Below are 13,771 nucleotides of genomic sequence, written 5' to 3' on the forward strand. Positions count from 1 at the left end.
TTAAACCCCAGGCCCCTCCTCAGCAGGGCCCAGGTAGGAAATGCAGGCTCAGTTGTAGCCTCAGCCTGAGCCAGATATTCTGAGGAGAGGAGGAGGGGGTAGCCCTCCTGCCCCTGCTAGTGAGGGTTACCAAGAGTTGGGGATCTGCGGGCTTCCAAGCTGCTGGTACAGTGGTTCGAATTGCTTGTGTTTGTCACAGAGGAACAGCGTGCAGCAAGCTCGAGGCTCTGAGCTAACGGGAGAGGCAGAGCCCAGAGAAGTGAAAGCCACAGGAAATGCAACTCCCTGCACCTCTTCCCCGCCCACCACACACACCCCCTCCCACCGGGCCGGAGCCTCCTGTGTCTGCTGCTCCCAGCCCCCGCAGAGCTCATCCCTTCCTCCCTCTGACGCCTTACAGTGGGTGGTGGTTGAGGTATCTGGGGCCCCCGACCAACTTGAGGCCCATAGGGAGCTGCATGCCCCTCTCCCAGGGGTGACCTCACTCTCTCCTCTCCACCCCTCGCAGCAGCTCTACCAGATCCAGCAAGTCACCATGCCTGCCGGCCAGGACCTCGCCCAGCCCATGTTCATCCAGTCCGCCAACCAGCCCTCGGACGGGCAGGCCCCCCAGGTGACCGGCGACTGAGGGCCTGAGCTGGCAAGGCCAAGGACACCCAACACAATTTTTGCCATACAGCCCCGGGCGATGGGCACAGCCTCCCTCCCCAGAGGACCCGGCCGACCTCCGCGCCTCCTGCAGGCTAGGACACTGGTGCACTACGCCCCACGCCTGGGGGCCGAGATTCTCCAACAGAACGATGCAATATTTTTTATTTCCTTTTTTTCCATTTTTTCTCCAAGGAATCAATATTTCAATATGTTGATCTGTGTGTCCAATGCTATGAAATGAAAATATTAAATAACATATTTATGGCATTTTCTTGAAGAGTGTGGTTGAAGAAATATTTCTTTTGTTTTCCTTTTTTTGGATTCTTACCGCCACTTCTTTTCAGGAGCAAATCTCAGGGGGCACGCTATCTCCTGACCCTTGGAACAGCTCCTGCCCCCAGGATTTGCCACCTTGTTCTGCCCTCAGATTGAGTTAGGTGACCGCATAGCTTCCTCTTCACTAGTGGTCCTGTCCCACGACCCTGCACTTGTCCCAGAGCTCTGTGTGTTTGCACCCAGAGGCCATGGAAACATTCCTTGCATTTAAGAGATGAACTCATTCGCCATGGAGAGTGGATGGGTTCATTTCCAAATCCTTCTCTCCCAGGGACCCAAGGAGACTAGAACTCTGTGCATTTGCCCACCTCTACCCCCATTTTTTATTTTTAAAATGCATCAAAAATTGTGCTAGTCTCCTTTGCTGCATGGACTTCAGACTGCATGAAATGCAATAAATCTCATTTTAGATAATTTAGAGTCTGGGTTTCTGTGTCGGGGGGCATTCACGGGGCCACTTTGCTTGGGAAGCCTTGGAAATTGGAAAGGTTTGCCCTCAGGTTGGGTGTCTGTGAGGGAGGGGGACCCTTGTGAGGAGGGACTTCCACAACTAAGGGAACTTAGGCTGCATATCTGACTCAAACGGAGGTCTTCAGCTGACTTTGAAGATGAACCGCATCAGACTCTATTTGCCGCTCGGACGTGCCTGCCTGTCTGCCTTAGACTACCACAGGTGGGCCGGATTCAGCCGTGTCCTGCTGGTTTGAGGGTCAAGAGAGCATCTCTCATGGAAGAAACTGTCTCTGTCCATCAAACAAGTCCCTTCACTTCTGCCCTGGCACCGGCCTGCGTCCTGAGCTGCCGTGGTGGGAGACCAAGCTCCTCGTCAGCCAGCAGCAGGCCAGAAGGCTTCCACAGCCAGGGCCCACTTCCTAGTAATCGAAGCAGGAAGAACAGACCATTCTACTTCTTCATTGGCTTTCACTGGCCATGGAAGCCAGCAGTGAGCCACCTTCCTAACCTTCGCCATGCCATCCTTACAACCAGAATGAGGCCTGTTGTCATGGGAAGAGCAGGGAACTGAGTGCCAGGAAAAGTAGGTATTAATTTCCTCTCTGACGGTAATATGCCATAAAATCGTGGAAAACTCCCTTTGCTTTGGATTGTCTTAGGGGTGAGATGGGGATAGGGAAGGGGCTTTGGTATTAGGCGATATTGCAAGTCTGACCCTGTTACCATGGTAATTCTCCCTCCAAATACCCACCACTGTCTGCCCTGGTCAGTCCTTGGCCATCCGTCGTCTCCTCATTTTCAGTCATTTACCTAAGTGTACCTTACTTCATTCCACAAGAAAAATTAAGATGGCTTGCATTGAAAACATACACAGTAAAATAATAAAACATGACAAATAAGAATTAGGAAAAATATAATTGAGTAGGAAATCAGGATCATAAAGCAAGAACAGAAATATTCTGGCCATAAAGACCTATATAGTTGTTAGAATTCAGTTTCACATTTGACCCTGAGCTTCCTGGCCGCCAAAGCAAAGCGAGAGATGAGACCAGGTAGGAAGGGAAGAAAAATAACATTCTCTTGCAAACGCAAAGATTTTCTTAGTTTTGAGGTTTTGGATACGTGGTGCCCTTCCAGTGACATCTTGGGAGAAGAAGCAGGTGATAACGATCACAAGAAGTCGGTGGGTCTGCCCCACAGGCTTCTTCCTGACTCCCAAGTCTAGTGCCCACCCCCGTCCTGTATCAAGTTCTCTTCATTCTCGCTTCGGACTTTTCTCTGGCCTTTGCCACTGTTGTGTACCAAGTCTCAGTGAGACGTGCACATACTCCTGAAAGCCCAGCCACACGGGAGAGACGCAAGCTTGGGGGAACCTGGCCGCAGAGGAAGGGCAGCAGCTCAGCTCTTTCATTTCCTGGCTGAGCCCCCACATTGAGGCCGCGGCACTGCCCCACCTTGCTGCTCTTCAACTCGTTCCTGAAAACCCAAGTAGTTGGATTTGCACACCTGAATCAGTGGGTCCCTGTTTCCCACAGACGTTCGTTATTTTGGAGATGTTTCGATCAGTTGTGATTGGCAAGCAGCTTTCTTACTGAGCACGTTCCCTTTAAATTTCCCCGCCAGCAGGCCCCATCTGGGTGTAAACAAACACTTTAGTGCGGCCCAAGAGAGCCCCTATCTAATCCCCAGCACGATCCCCTTACATCCGGAGCATGCTTTCAACATTTTCCCCAGCACTTGCAGCATCCGTCCCCCGATGATCTTCAGGTGACCCTGTAGGGAAGACAGGAAGAGGGATTGAGATCCTGTGTTACAGATGGAGACATGGGAGGCCCAGCAAAGTGCAGTGACTTGTCCAAGGTCACTCCATGAATTGGGGTGAAGCTGAAGCCAAAATACCGGTCTCCTGACCCCCTGTGCATACATAGTGGCTTTCTGGCTGAAGGTGGTGGGGGGTGTTTAAGAACAAGGCTTTACTAGATGTGAACCGTCCCCTTTTATTCTACCTCCCCCAGACCACTGGTCCAGGCTTGGGTATATGTGGAATAAATAAAGCAGTTGGATCTGGTGTGTGGACAGCTGGTGGTTGGGATAACTCTCGGAGGCTGATGCCGGAGACTGGAGACCCCTGGGTTTAGGAACAGACCACCTGGCCAGCCTCCTTGCTACTCGGTTCTGCTGAGGCCACAAGGGGGCAGCATGCAGCACTTCCCCAAGACTCAGGGAAGTGCCTGGTCCAAGACTTACCCAACTTGAGACAATTCTATGACCTACAGGGGGTATGACTGTCCCCTTTCTCAATGGGTCCTAGGCCCTTAGCACCCTCCCCCATAAGACCCTTAACTTTTGAAGGCAGGGGCATCCTTGGGGCAACTGAGGGCTGGAAGCACTATCCGAGTATTACATCAGGGTAGGTTCTCAGATTTTATTTTTTAAGTTACCTTTATACCCAACATGGGGCTCGAACTCATGACCCTGAGATCAAGAGTCACATGCTCCACTGACTGAGTCAGCCAGGCGCCCTGGTTCTCAGATTTTATAGGGACTTTCTGGCAGCCCAGATTCATTCAAGGCCCTTCTTTTGTTATTATTATATTATGTTAGTCACCATACAGTACATCCCTGGTTTTTGATGTAAGGCTCGATGATTCATTAGTTGCGTATAACCCCCAGTGCACCATGCAATACGTGCCCTCCTTACTACCCATCACCAGTCTATCCCATTCCCCCACCCCCCTCCCCTCTGAGGCCCTCAGTTTGTTTCTCAGAGTCCATAGTCTCTCATGCTTCATTCCCCCTTCTGATTACCCCCCTCTCCATTCAAGGCCCTTCTCATCCCCCCAGCTTTGTGTCTTTCCACTCCTCTCTCTCCTGCACTCCCTGCACACTCCGTTACTCACTGGTCCCTGAGCTCACCTCCCTATTTTCAGAATGTACTGGCCCCAATGCCTGGAATGTCCTTTTATTTCTTTTCCACTTACTGATCTATACATCCATCAAGGCCCCATTTAAATGGCCCTTGCTGAGAAACTTCTAACTCCTGGGGCAGAGTCTGCAAAGACCTCTTCCATGCTCCCATGGCAACGTCTACAGCCTCGATTATTCGTGCTCATATCCACAGTCATTCAGCAAATACTTCTTTGGCACTTCCTGTGTGTCAGAAATTGTTTTGAGCATTGAAAAAACAGCTGAAAATGAGCCAGATGAGGTTTGGGCTATCGTGGAGCTTATATTGGGTTGGGGGCTGGGGGAGAGGGCTGATGGGAATGGGAGAGAGAGAGACAATAAACACAAGACGAGTTAGGCTCTGAAGAAACCCCCTATCACTCTGTTAGAATGTTCTGGGTTTGGCTATCTTCCTCACAGATGGTCCTCCTCCAGTCCAGAGTCCTCTCTGCACCCCCAGAGCCCAGCACGGGGCCCGGCACCAGGAGGATGGCAGTGACTGATGAAGAGTGAATGCACAGAAACCCTTCTCCGAAGACAGGGCCTCCAAACCCGTGCGCATGCCCACCACTACTCCTTTGCTCTTGTGATTGTTTTTTATTCTTAACTATCTTTTAATTGAGCACTGATAATATGCTATGCAGGGGTATCAGATGGAGATTATTCTTTCAAGGAATTTCTGTGTAGGAGGGGAGCCTGGGTGGCACAGTTGGTTAAGCATCTGGCTCTTGGTTTTGGCTCAGGTCGTGATCTCGGGGTCGTGAGATGGAGCCCCACGTCGGGCTCCACGCTCAGCACGGAGTCTGCTGGAGATTCTCTCTCCTTCTCCCTCTGCTCTTCCTGCTCATGCTCCCTTGCTCTAAAATAAATAAATCTTTAAAAAAATTCTGTGCAGGAAAATATATTTAAGCTTGCTCCCTGATGGGTGACATCATTCCAGCTTCACACCCTCATAAGGTAGGTAGTTTCATTTTCTAAGTGAGAAACTGAGGCTCAGAGAGGCACCAGCTGGGTGAGTGGAGCCAGGAGCTTCAAGAATCTTCCTGTTCCAGCCAGCTCAGCCCCACTTGTCTCTTCCCCCATGTCCGTGATTCTTTTCCTAGAGAGAATGAGAGCCCCTGCACTCCCCTCCCCAGGTAGGGACCTAGCTTTCGTCCCACTGCTCCAGCTGTCCATACAGGCCTTGGGGAGGTGGCATCTGACCTCCCAGGAGGAGGGGACCCTAGAGCAGAGGTCGCACTAGCAACTTGGGTGTGGCCTCTCCGAGGCCCCTGAGCTGGGCTGGCAGTGTTACGCCCCGGCTTGGGTGCTGGGCCACTCTCATGGCCCAGGAAGTAGGGATGGGAGGACAGCAAGGCTGGCACCCAGGAGGGGAGAACCTAAGCTGGGTCCCAGCTGGGCCAGGCTGGCCTGGGTTCCTCTGGCTGCCGGGTGCTGAGGAGCCGTCCCAAACAGCCTGGCCACCCCACTGCAGCCTGGAGCCCCATCACCTCTCCAGCTCCCCAAACCTCCCCCAAGCCCCAGTGCCTCTCTTTCAAGTGAAGTTCTGAGACAGAAGCTTTCTAAGATCTTGTATGTGTCAAAATGTCTTTATTTTGCCCTTTATTTAAATGATGGTTTGGCAATGTATGGAATTCTAGGTTCAGAATTACTTGCCCTCAGCACTCTGAAGATTCTATTCCATTGTCTTTTGGCATCTGTTGTTGCTGATGAGATGCTTACAGTCAATTCAATTATTGGACCTTTGTAGATAAGCTATCTTTTTCTCTCCGGTGCCTTTTAGAATTTCCTTTTTATTCTTGATATTCTACACTTTGGCTAAAAGGTGTCTAGACGTAGTTTTGTTTTGTTTTTAAAGATATCTTACTTGGCAGACTGGGCCTTTTCAATCTAGAAATTCACATCCTATTTCTGAAAAGATCTTGGTCACTCTTTCCAGTATCTTTTTCTGGAACTAATATATGCAGGGGTTTCTCACTCAATCTTCGATGTCTCTTTTCTTTCATATGTTTAATCTCTTCATTGTTATTCTGTGTTTTGTTCTGGAGGATTTCCTTAGTTCTAGTTTCTAATTCACTAATTCTCTCTTCAGCTGCATTTACTCTACTAACCCATCTATTGATTTCTTTCTTTTTTTTTTTTAGATTTCATTTATTTATTTGACAGAGAGATAGAGAGAGCCAGAGAGCACAAGCAGGGGTTATGGCAGAGGAAAAAGGAGAAGCAGGCTCCCCGCTGAGCAGGGAGCCTGATGTGGGGCTCGATCCCAGGACCTGGGGATCATGACCTGAGTCGAAGGCGGACACTTAACCGACTGAGCCACCCAGGCGCCCCTATTGATTTCTTTTTTAATGTCAGTGATTTTAATTTTCATTTCTAGATAGTTCTGTTGATATCTGCAACATGGTTTGATATCTTTCTGTTCTTGTTTTATAGATGCTATTCCTTCCTTTATCTTTTTGAAGATTTTAACCATATTAAACTTCCTTTCAGACTGCTCCATTATCTCTAGGTCCTTAGGTATGAATTCTCCCATGAGAGAGGTGTCTCTCAAGATATTGCACTTACTGTTTCTTATATGTTGTGAAGTTCATCCTTGAGATAGTTATTTTCAGCACATTTTCCTGACTGTACCTCGAGTGCAGAGGCCACCCTAAGGGATGATTTCTCGGTTGAATCTGCCTAAGCCATGTGGATGTGCACCAGCCACAAACCCATTCTTATATTAGTGTCTTGGCTTGGGATTTTTCTACCCAAAGCCAAGACCCCGAGGCTAGCAGGCAGAGATATTTTAGTCCTGCTTATGCCAGGCAGCACTTTCCCAGACCCAACACTAGGCAGGGAGCCTGCTGTAGCCCTTGCCACTGGTGTGGTTTGCGATTATCCCTTCCATCCTGCTGGATGCCTTCTCAGAGGGACAGCTTCCACTCCTACTCACCACCAGAATTCCTTCTCATTTCTGGCCCTTAGCGATTTCTCATTCTCGCTTTTGAGTTTGGATATGTATTTTTAAGTTATCCAGCGTTTATCTTGTATATAGCTAATATTTCAGGGAAGAGAGGGACTTCAGTATGTGTTCAATCAAGTTCAACCTGGAAGTCCCACTCTCTGGGCCTCCCACCCATCATTGAGCCCCCAGTCTTCCTTATGAGCCCCCATTCTCCTCCCTGGACCCCTATCTCCCTTATCAGGTCTTACCCCTTTTCTGAAGCCCATTCTCTGCAACTCGATCTGCAGTCCCTCCCGCTAACATCATCTCCTTCTCTGAGCCCTTGTCCAAGCTTCCCCCACCAGTGGAGCAGGGATCAGGGAGACTTTCTTCCACTGCACTCTCAGCAACTCAGAAATGTCCTTCCTCCTCATCTTCCAACCAACATGGCTGTCCCAGCTGCTCTCACTGAGAACGTGGAGCCTACCAGCACACCTGCAAGTAGTCGTGGCACCTTCTGCATGGTCTTCCAGGAGTTGGGGGTCAAGGAGGAAGAATCCCAAAGGCAGAGGAGGAGCCACAAGAGAAGGGATGGTTTTGACTTTCAATTCCACACCCCCTTCTCCCTCAGTGTCTCCTCTTTGTGGGCCCCCCTCCAGCCCTGAGGATCAATGGGGGTTCACTTTCGCTGAGCTCAGTGACACCGGTCCCTCCCCACTTCCTGTGGCTCTGAGCTCACCGGCCCAGAAGGCCTGTGTGGTCTGGGCTGGGGACAGGTCAGTGGCACCTGGAGATCTGGGGGGAGAGAAACTCCTTTGGCCCCTCCAGGACCTCCCACCTGCTGGGTTGGCCTACGTCCCTTGTTCTCTCTGGCCTCACTGGGACCGGAGGCAGGCCGGATCCTTCTCTTATACTTCCTCCTCCTGCTTACAGTGGAGTGGAGCCCTAGAGGTAAATAATGCATGTGACACCACCACCCCAGGAGCACCCTGCACTCCGAACCCCTGCTCCAAGGAAGCCTTTCCAGATTGAGAAGAGCTGCTAGGACTAGGGACTTCCCACAGCACTCCCCTGTCCACCCACACCGCCCACCTATCGAAGAGCAGTAGGATGACCGGTTCACATGTGTACAGCTCCCTGCACGATCATGACTTGTTCATGCATTCAGTCTTCCTGATAGCTGGGGAAGGTGGGGCAAATGTGGAATGACTTGCCCAAGGTCACCAGCTAGTCCAGAGGAGGAGACAGGAAGCCCAAGCATGACTTGTGGTTCAGTGCTCTTTCTGCCCCTGGTACTGCCAGCCTCCCTGAATTATGACGCTTTAACTCCCCCACTCCTGAGTCCTGTCCTGCAGAGCCCCAGCCTCCGCAGCATGCCCAGGCTAAGGCCTTGGCCACACTGTTTCCTATCAGGCCAAATGGGACCCTGCGGCTTAGCATTCAAGATCCCTGGTGTCCCCCTTGCCAAGCTTACCCTTCCTCCCCCTTGCTCTATAACTTCTTCCCCATCCCCACATCCCACCTACACACACACACACACACACACACACACACACACACTACAGCACAGGGGTAGAGAGCTAGATTAGGCAAGTCTCTTCCCTAGCCTCAGTCTTCTTGTCTGGAAAATGGGGGCGTAAGCAGCAGTACATCACAGGGTTGTTAGGGTGCTGAAATAAGACAGTGCAGATAAAGCACCCTGCCCAAGGCTCAGCATTTAGCCCGGACCTCAGCCCAGGGGCTGCAGGCGTTACTGACTATACTTCTTTGCACCTCCCCGAGCCCTCCACCCCTCTGTTCCCTTCTTGGGACCTTGCCAATGGAGACTCTTCCCTCATCTGAACTCTCACAGCCCGGAGAGCTGTAAGAAAAACCCAGGGGGGTTCTGGGATGTGGAGAGGGAAAAGTAGGAGGTCTGGTGGGTGGAAACTTGACCCCTCTCCTCAACCCCAATTCAAGCAGAGCACGTCTGTTTTAATGGTTTTTACACGTTGGGCGCTACCTCACCACTCCACTGCTAAAGAAGCCTGAGAACCACTGACTTAAAACCCCCTTCCCGCTTCAAGAAAGGGATCTGCACCTTTGGTTGACTGAGGTCACCCTGGTGGCTGTTACAGTCAATGACAGGCTTGAGTCTGGCCCTGGGACCCAGGTCCCAGCCACTTCTAGGCCCGAACGCTTACAGACCTGGCAGGAGAGAGTCCTAGAGAACAAGATCGGGCCATCTGCAGTCCCCTCAGCCCCCAGCATTGATCCCAGGATCCCAGGGCACAGTAGGCAGGTGCCAGCCAGCAGGGAGGATAGGTCACAGACAGTTCTGGGGTTACCACAGGCTCTGTACCCTTCAGTGATTCCCTGTACCTCTCTGAGCCTCCGCTTCCACACATGCAAGTGGCTTCTCTCTGTCCCAGATGAGGCAGGGCCTGGCAACCAGTTGGTGCCCCGCAAATGGGAGCCCCCCCTCCCCACCCTTCTTCTCAATCAATACTTGCTCCATTGATGGATGGTGGTGACAGTGCTGAACTACAGGAGATCCTGGAGCCCTGCCCCTGCCTCTTGTACATATGGGCAAACTGAAGCCCAGAGTGGGGAAGGGCTCTGCCCGGGTGGCACAGTGAGTCTGGGCAGAGTGGAACCATTCTGGCAGGGTCACCAGGGACAGATTCAGGGGCTGGAGGGTGGGAAAGAAGCTGCTGAGGGTGGGGTGCGGGAAACAGGTGGGAGAGAGGGAGTGAGGGAGGAGGGTGGGAAACCACAACTCCCCACCCCCCACACACCCCTGCAGCAGGGAGGCAGACTGAGAGAGCCTGAGACAGCTGTTTGCTCAGAAAAGTGTCTTAGTCACTAAAGGCTGCAGTGGGGAAAGTCCGTCCTCCCAGTCATGTCCTGGGAATCCGGATGGGGCAGGAAGGCCACCGGGTGACCCTCCGAAGGGCCACCTGTCCTCTCTGAACTGGACTTTCTCCTCTGCTTCCTCCAGTCCCCGTGTGTGTGCATGCACCCCCCCCCCCATAAACTGCTTATGGGCTTCAAGGACCGTCTTCTCCATTCCCCTCACCCCTTACGAAGAGTCTCGTGTCTTTCCACTTTAAAAAGCAGTGGGCCTGTCCCTCCGCTCGTCACACACACACCTGCAGGAGAAACAGGCCTCTGGGTCCTGTGAAAGTCCTTCCTGAGATCTGACTTCCATCCCTCCAGCTGCAACCATGGTCTCCTCCCTTTTCCTGCTACCTATGAGGGGGGTAATGATGAGGGGCCCTCTCCTCATAAAGAAAGGAAGAGACTTTTTCAGTCCCCCAAATGGGAAGAGATACTAAGCGTAAGGTTCACATTTCCAAGAACAGACCCAATTTCAGATATTCTGGGTGCTGGTAAGGGAAAAGCCTCAAAAAGCCCCCAAATCCCTTACAACTGCTTTTCTTTCCCCCTACCATTCAAGTTCCCAGACCTCAATCCCACCCTCCAGGACCCCCGATTGATGAAGCCTAGACACAGTCCCACAGAGTCCGGAGGGCGGTACCCCGTCTGGGGGCTGCTGGCTTTAGCCCACAGGGAGCGGATGGGTTAACCCAGCCCAGGCACTGCATCTGTAGCTGGGCCCTGGGGTCCGGAAACCTTCCCCAGCTACCAGTGAGGTCGGGGCATAACCTGCCCAGAGGTATCAGGCTCTGGCCCTGGGCATGCCTGGAGCCTAGAGCAGCAGGAAAGATTCAGGTCTGACCCCAGAAGGCACCCCTTGTTATGCAGAGGGAAAAGGGTCGCCATCCGGGTCAGCGGGTCCCTTGGGGACCCCCCCAGGTCCCTGCACCCCCTCCCCGCCGCCCGCAGATCTGCCTCCCTCCCTCCCCCACGGGCGCTCAGCAGATCAATGCTGCCTTTGCTGACAGCTGAGAATCGAGCTCGCCTTCCCGCCCCCTGCCCCGCCCCTCCCGCTCGGCTCCGTCCCCCGAGAGACTCCCGGAGGAACGAGAAGAGTTTGCAGCGGAAGCCTTCCCCCTGGGGCAGGGCCTGCGGAGGGAGCGGCTGGTGTGGCCGAAGCTTCCCTCAGGGGAAGAGGGAAGGAGGATCGGGAAACCCAAATTACCGCTCTGTGCAGGGCCGAGAGGGCTAAAGGGAACGAAAGGGCCGCCTCCTACTGCTAGAGAGAGGAGGTCAGGCGCCAGGAACTTTCCAGCTGGAGAGGCAGTGCGTGGGAAAGAGTCTCCCGGTTTTGGGTGGGATTCTGCGGGCCTCTGGGGAGAAAGTCGTCCAGCCCGCCGCGCTGGTTCAGAGCTCACCTCCCAACACCCACGTGCCCTGACCCTGACCCTGACCCTGACCCTGACCCCGGAGGCTAGGGAGCGGTTCAGACTGAGGTGGCGCGGAGCAGGCCCCTCATTCGAAGGAGACTCTGGGGCGAGGTGGCCGGCCTGGGGGGCTCTTCCCCCAACCCGAAGAAGGCCAGCTCAGACGTGGGGGTGGGTGGGAGCAAAGAGAAAACACACCCGGGTCCACCGTGCAGCACACCGGCACAGCTCGGCGGCGCGTGGACAGCAGGCCTTGCAGGTAGCCACACGGAGCCCCGGCACGCTTACACACGCCGCCCAGCGCACTAAGGGCACGACCCGGCGTCGCGGCACACCTCCTCGCTTCCACCGCCACCACCCAGCGGGGCCTGGACCGTGCACACTCTTCACACCTATCCACACAGTGTCCACGCCACGCACCTGCACGGACTCAGTCCCGTCACCGCGCGCCCACAGCCACCCGCTCTGCACGCGCGGAGCACGCACTTCTGCAGCCACTCACACCTAAACTCCACGGGACGCGGAGTCCCGTCCACGGCCGCGGCCACAACTCCCCACCCCACTCTCCACTTTCCGCAACCCCACACGAGGCGTCCCACCCCAGCCCGGCCTTCGGGTCCCGGCAGCCCCTCGCCGCAGAGTGCGCGCCACTTGCACGCGGCCAGCCCCCGGGGGCCGCCGCCACGCGGTCGGGTCCCGGCACCGACTCGGCGGCCCGCGCGGCCGGTGCGCCCAGCCCCGCCGCCTGCTCCGCGCGCCCCCTCCGCCTCGCCGCGCCCGCCTGCTCGCTCCCTCCCGATTTGGGAAGGCGGCCGCGGGGCGGGCGGGGGCGGCGGGGGAGGGGCGGGGCGGGGGAGGATGACATGTGAGCGGCGCGCCTGAGGCAGGTGGAAAGGCGAGCGGCATGGAGCGCGTAATAAGAGAGTTGGAGTCGGAAAGAGCCGCCCCAGTCGCCGGGGAAGCGGGCGGTCAGTGCGGGCTCCGGCGGCCCCCAGGCTCCGCGCGCCCGCCCCCGGCCCCCGCGCCGCCCCGGCCCGGCCCCTAGCCCCCGCCGCCCGCGCCCGCCCCGGGCCGCCCCCGCCAGGCCCGGGTCCGAGCCATGCGCCGCTGAGCGCCCCGGCGCCCCCCCACCCCTCGCCCGGCGCCGCCCATGGCCGAGGCCCCCCCCGCGCCGTCTCGGCCTGGCCCCCCCGCCCGGGGACGCCCCCCGCGCGGAGCTGGTGGCGCTCACGGCCGTGCAGAGCGAGCGGGGCGAGGCGGGCGGGGGCGGCTCCCCGCGCCGCCTCGGCCTCCTGGGCAGCCCCCTACCGCCGGGCGCGCCCCTCCCTGGGCCGGGCTCGGGCTCGGGCTCCGCCTGCGGCCAGCGCTCCTCGGCCGCGCACAAGCGCTACCGCCGCCTGCAGAACTGGGTCTACAACGTGCTGGAGCGACCGCGCGGCTGGGCCTTCGTCTACCACGTCTTCATGTGAGTTTGCGACCCCGCGCCCCTTGCCGCGCCCCCGCGCTCGGGCCCCGGCGCCGCCCCTGCCAGAGCCTGGGCTCCCCCGCGGCCACCGGGCCGCCTTGGCTCCGCCCCCTGCCCCCCATTCCCACGGCCGACCCTCCTCTCGCCCACCCCCGGGCCTGAGCCCGATTTCTGATCCCCAGCCTGACCTTAACCCTGATCCCCGGGTCCTGACCCCTGCTTGACCTCGCTCCTAACCTCCCCACCTCAACTATTTTCATCCTGATTGCCAACCCCTACTTCTCTGTCCCAGGTACTCTCCACAGCCAGTTTCTTGTCCCCCATCCCCTCTGAAGTCCGGAGCCACTACAGTGGGGTCCCCCTTCCTCTTCCCTGCCTCCGTCTCCTTGTGCCCCAGACACAAAGGGGACCCACTGGCCCCCACACACTTTCTGTCAACATCTCCCCAACTTTGTTGCTACAGTGGGCTCCCACCTGGGCTCGCCTTGGAGATGGCCCTCTACAGGGATGGCCTCCACCCCAGTCTGGGTTGACCCCCCATTGTAGGGGTTTGGGGGTCCCCATGAGCCACCTGAGCCCTGACACTCGTGTGTGCTGTGTGACTGTCTGTCTTCACCCAGCCTCTCCTCCACCCTCTACTCGCCAGTGGCAGCAGCAGCGGGCTGCCCTGCCTGCCCTGCCTGCCCCATGGCTGGGCCCGCTAGC

The 13,771-nt window shown here is 55.8% G+C and overlaps 2 protein-coding genes across 10 annotated transcripts in view; both read left to right on the forward strand.

The window, feature by feature from the left end:
- The window catches only part of NFYC (nuclear transcription factor Y subunit gamma), a 64,102-nt gene extending 62,701 nt beyond the window's left edge, over positions 1-1,401 (forward strand). For 7 of the 9 annotated variants that reach the window (XM_045799864.2, XM_045799863.2, XM_087865777.1 and 4 more), the window contains one exon: positions 200-1,401. In XM_045799864.2, the coding sequence (XP_045655820.1) occupies positions 200-628 (429 nt within the window). In that variant the 3' untranslated portion in view covers positions 629-1,401. The remainder of the gene's footprint in view (positions 1-199) is intronic. The other 2 variants (XM_045799866.2, XM_045799865.2) reach the window with 1 other exon arrangement.
- A 6,360-nt stretch (positions 1,402-7,761) lies between these two features.
- KCNQ4 (potassium voltage-gated channel subfamily Q member 4) overlaps positions 7,762-13,771 on the forward strand; it is a 57,964-nt gene continuing 51,954 nt past the window's right edge. Inside the window, exons 1-3 of the mRNA XM_087866304.1 lie at positions 7,762-7,880; positions 7,975-8,091; positions 12,647-13,066. Coding sequence (XP_087722430.1) covers positions 7,762-7,880; positions 7,975-8,091; positions 12,647-13,066 — 656 coding nt within the window. The remainder of the gene's footprint in view (positions 7,881-7,974; positions 8,092-12,646; positions 13,067-13,771) is intronic.

Source organism: Ursus americanus, chromosome 12, assembly GCF_024610735.1.
Source record: "Ursus americanus isolate L20-20 chromosome 12, mUrsAme1.1.p, whole genome shotgun sequence".
NCBI classification, from domain to species: domain Eukaryota; kingdom Metazoa; phylum Chordata; class Mammalia; order Carnivora; family Ursidae; genus Ursus; species Ursus americanus.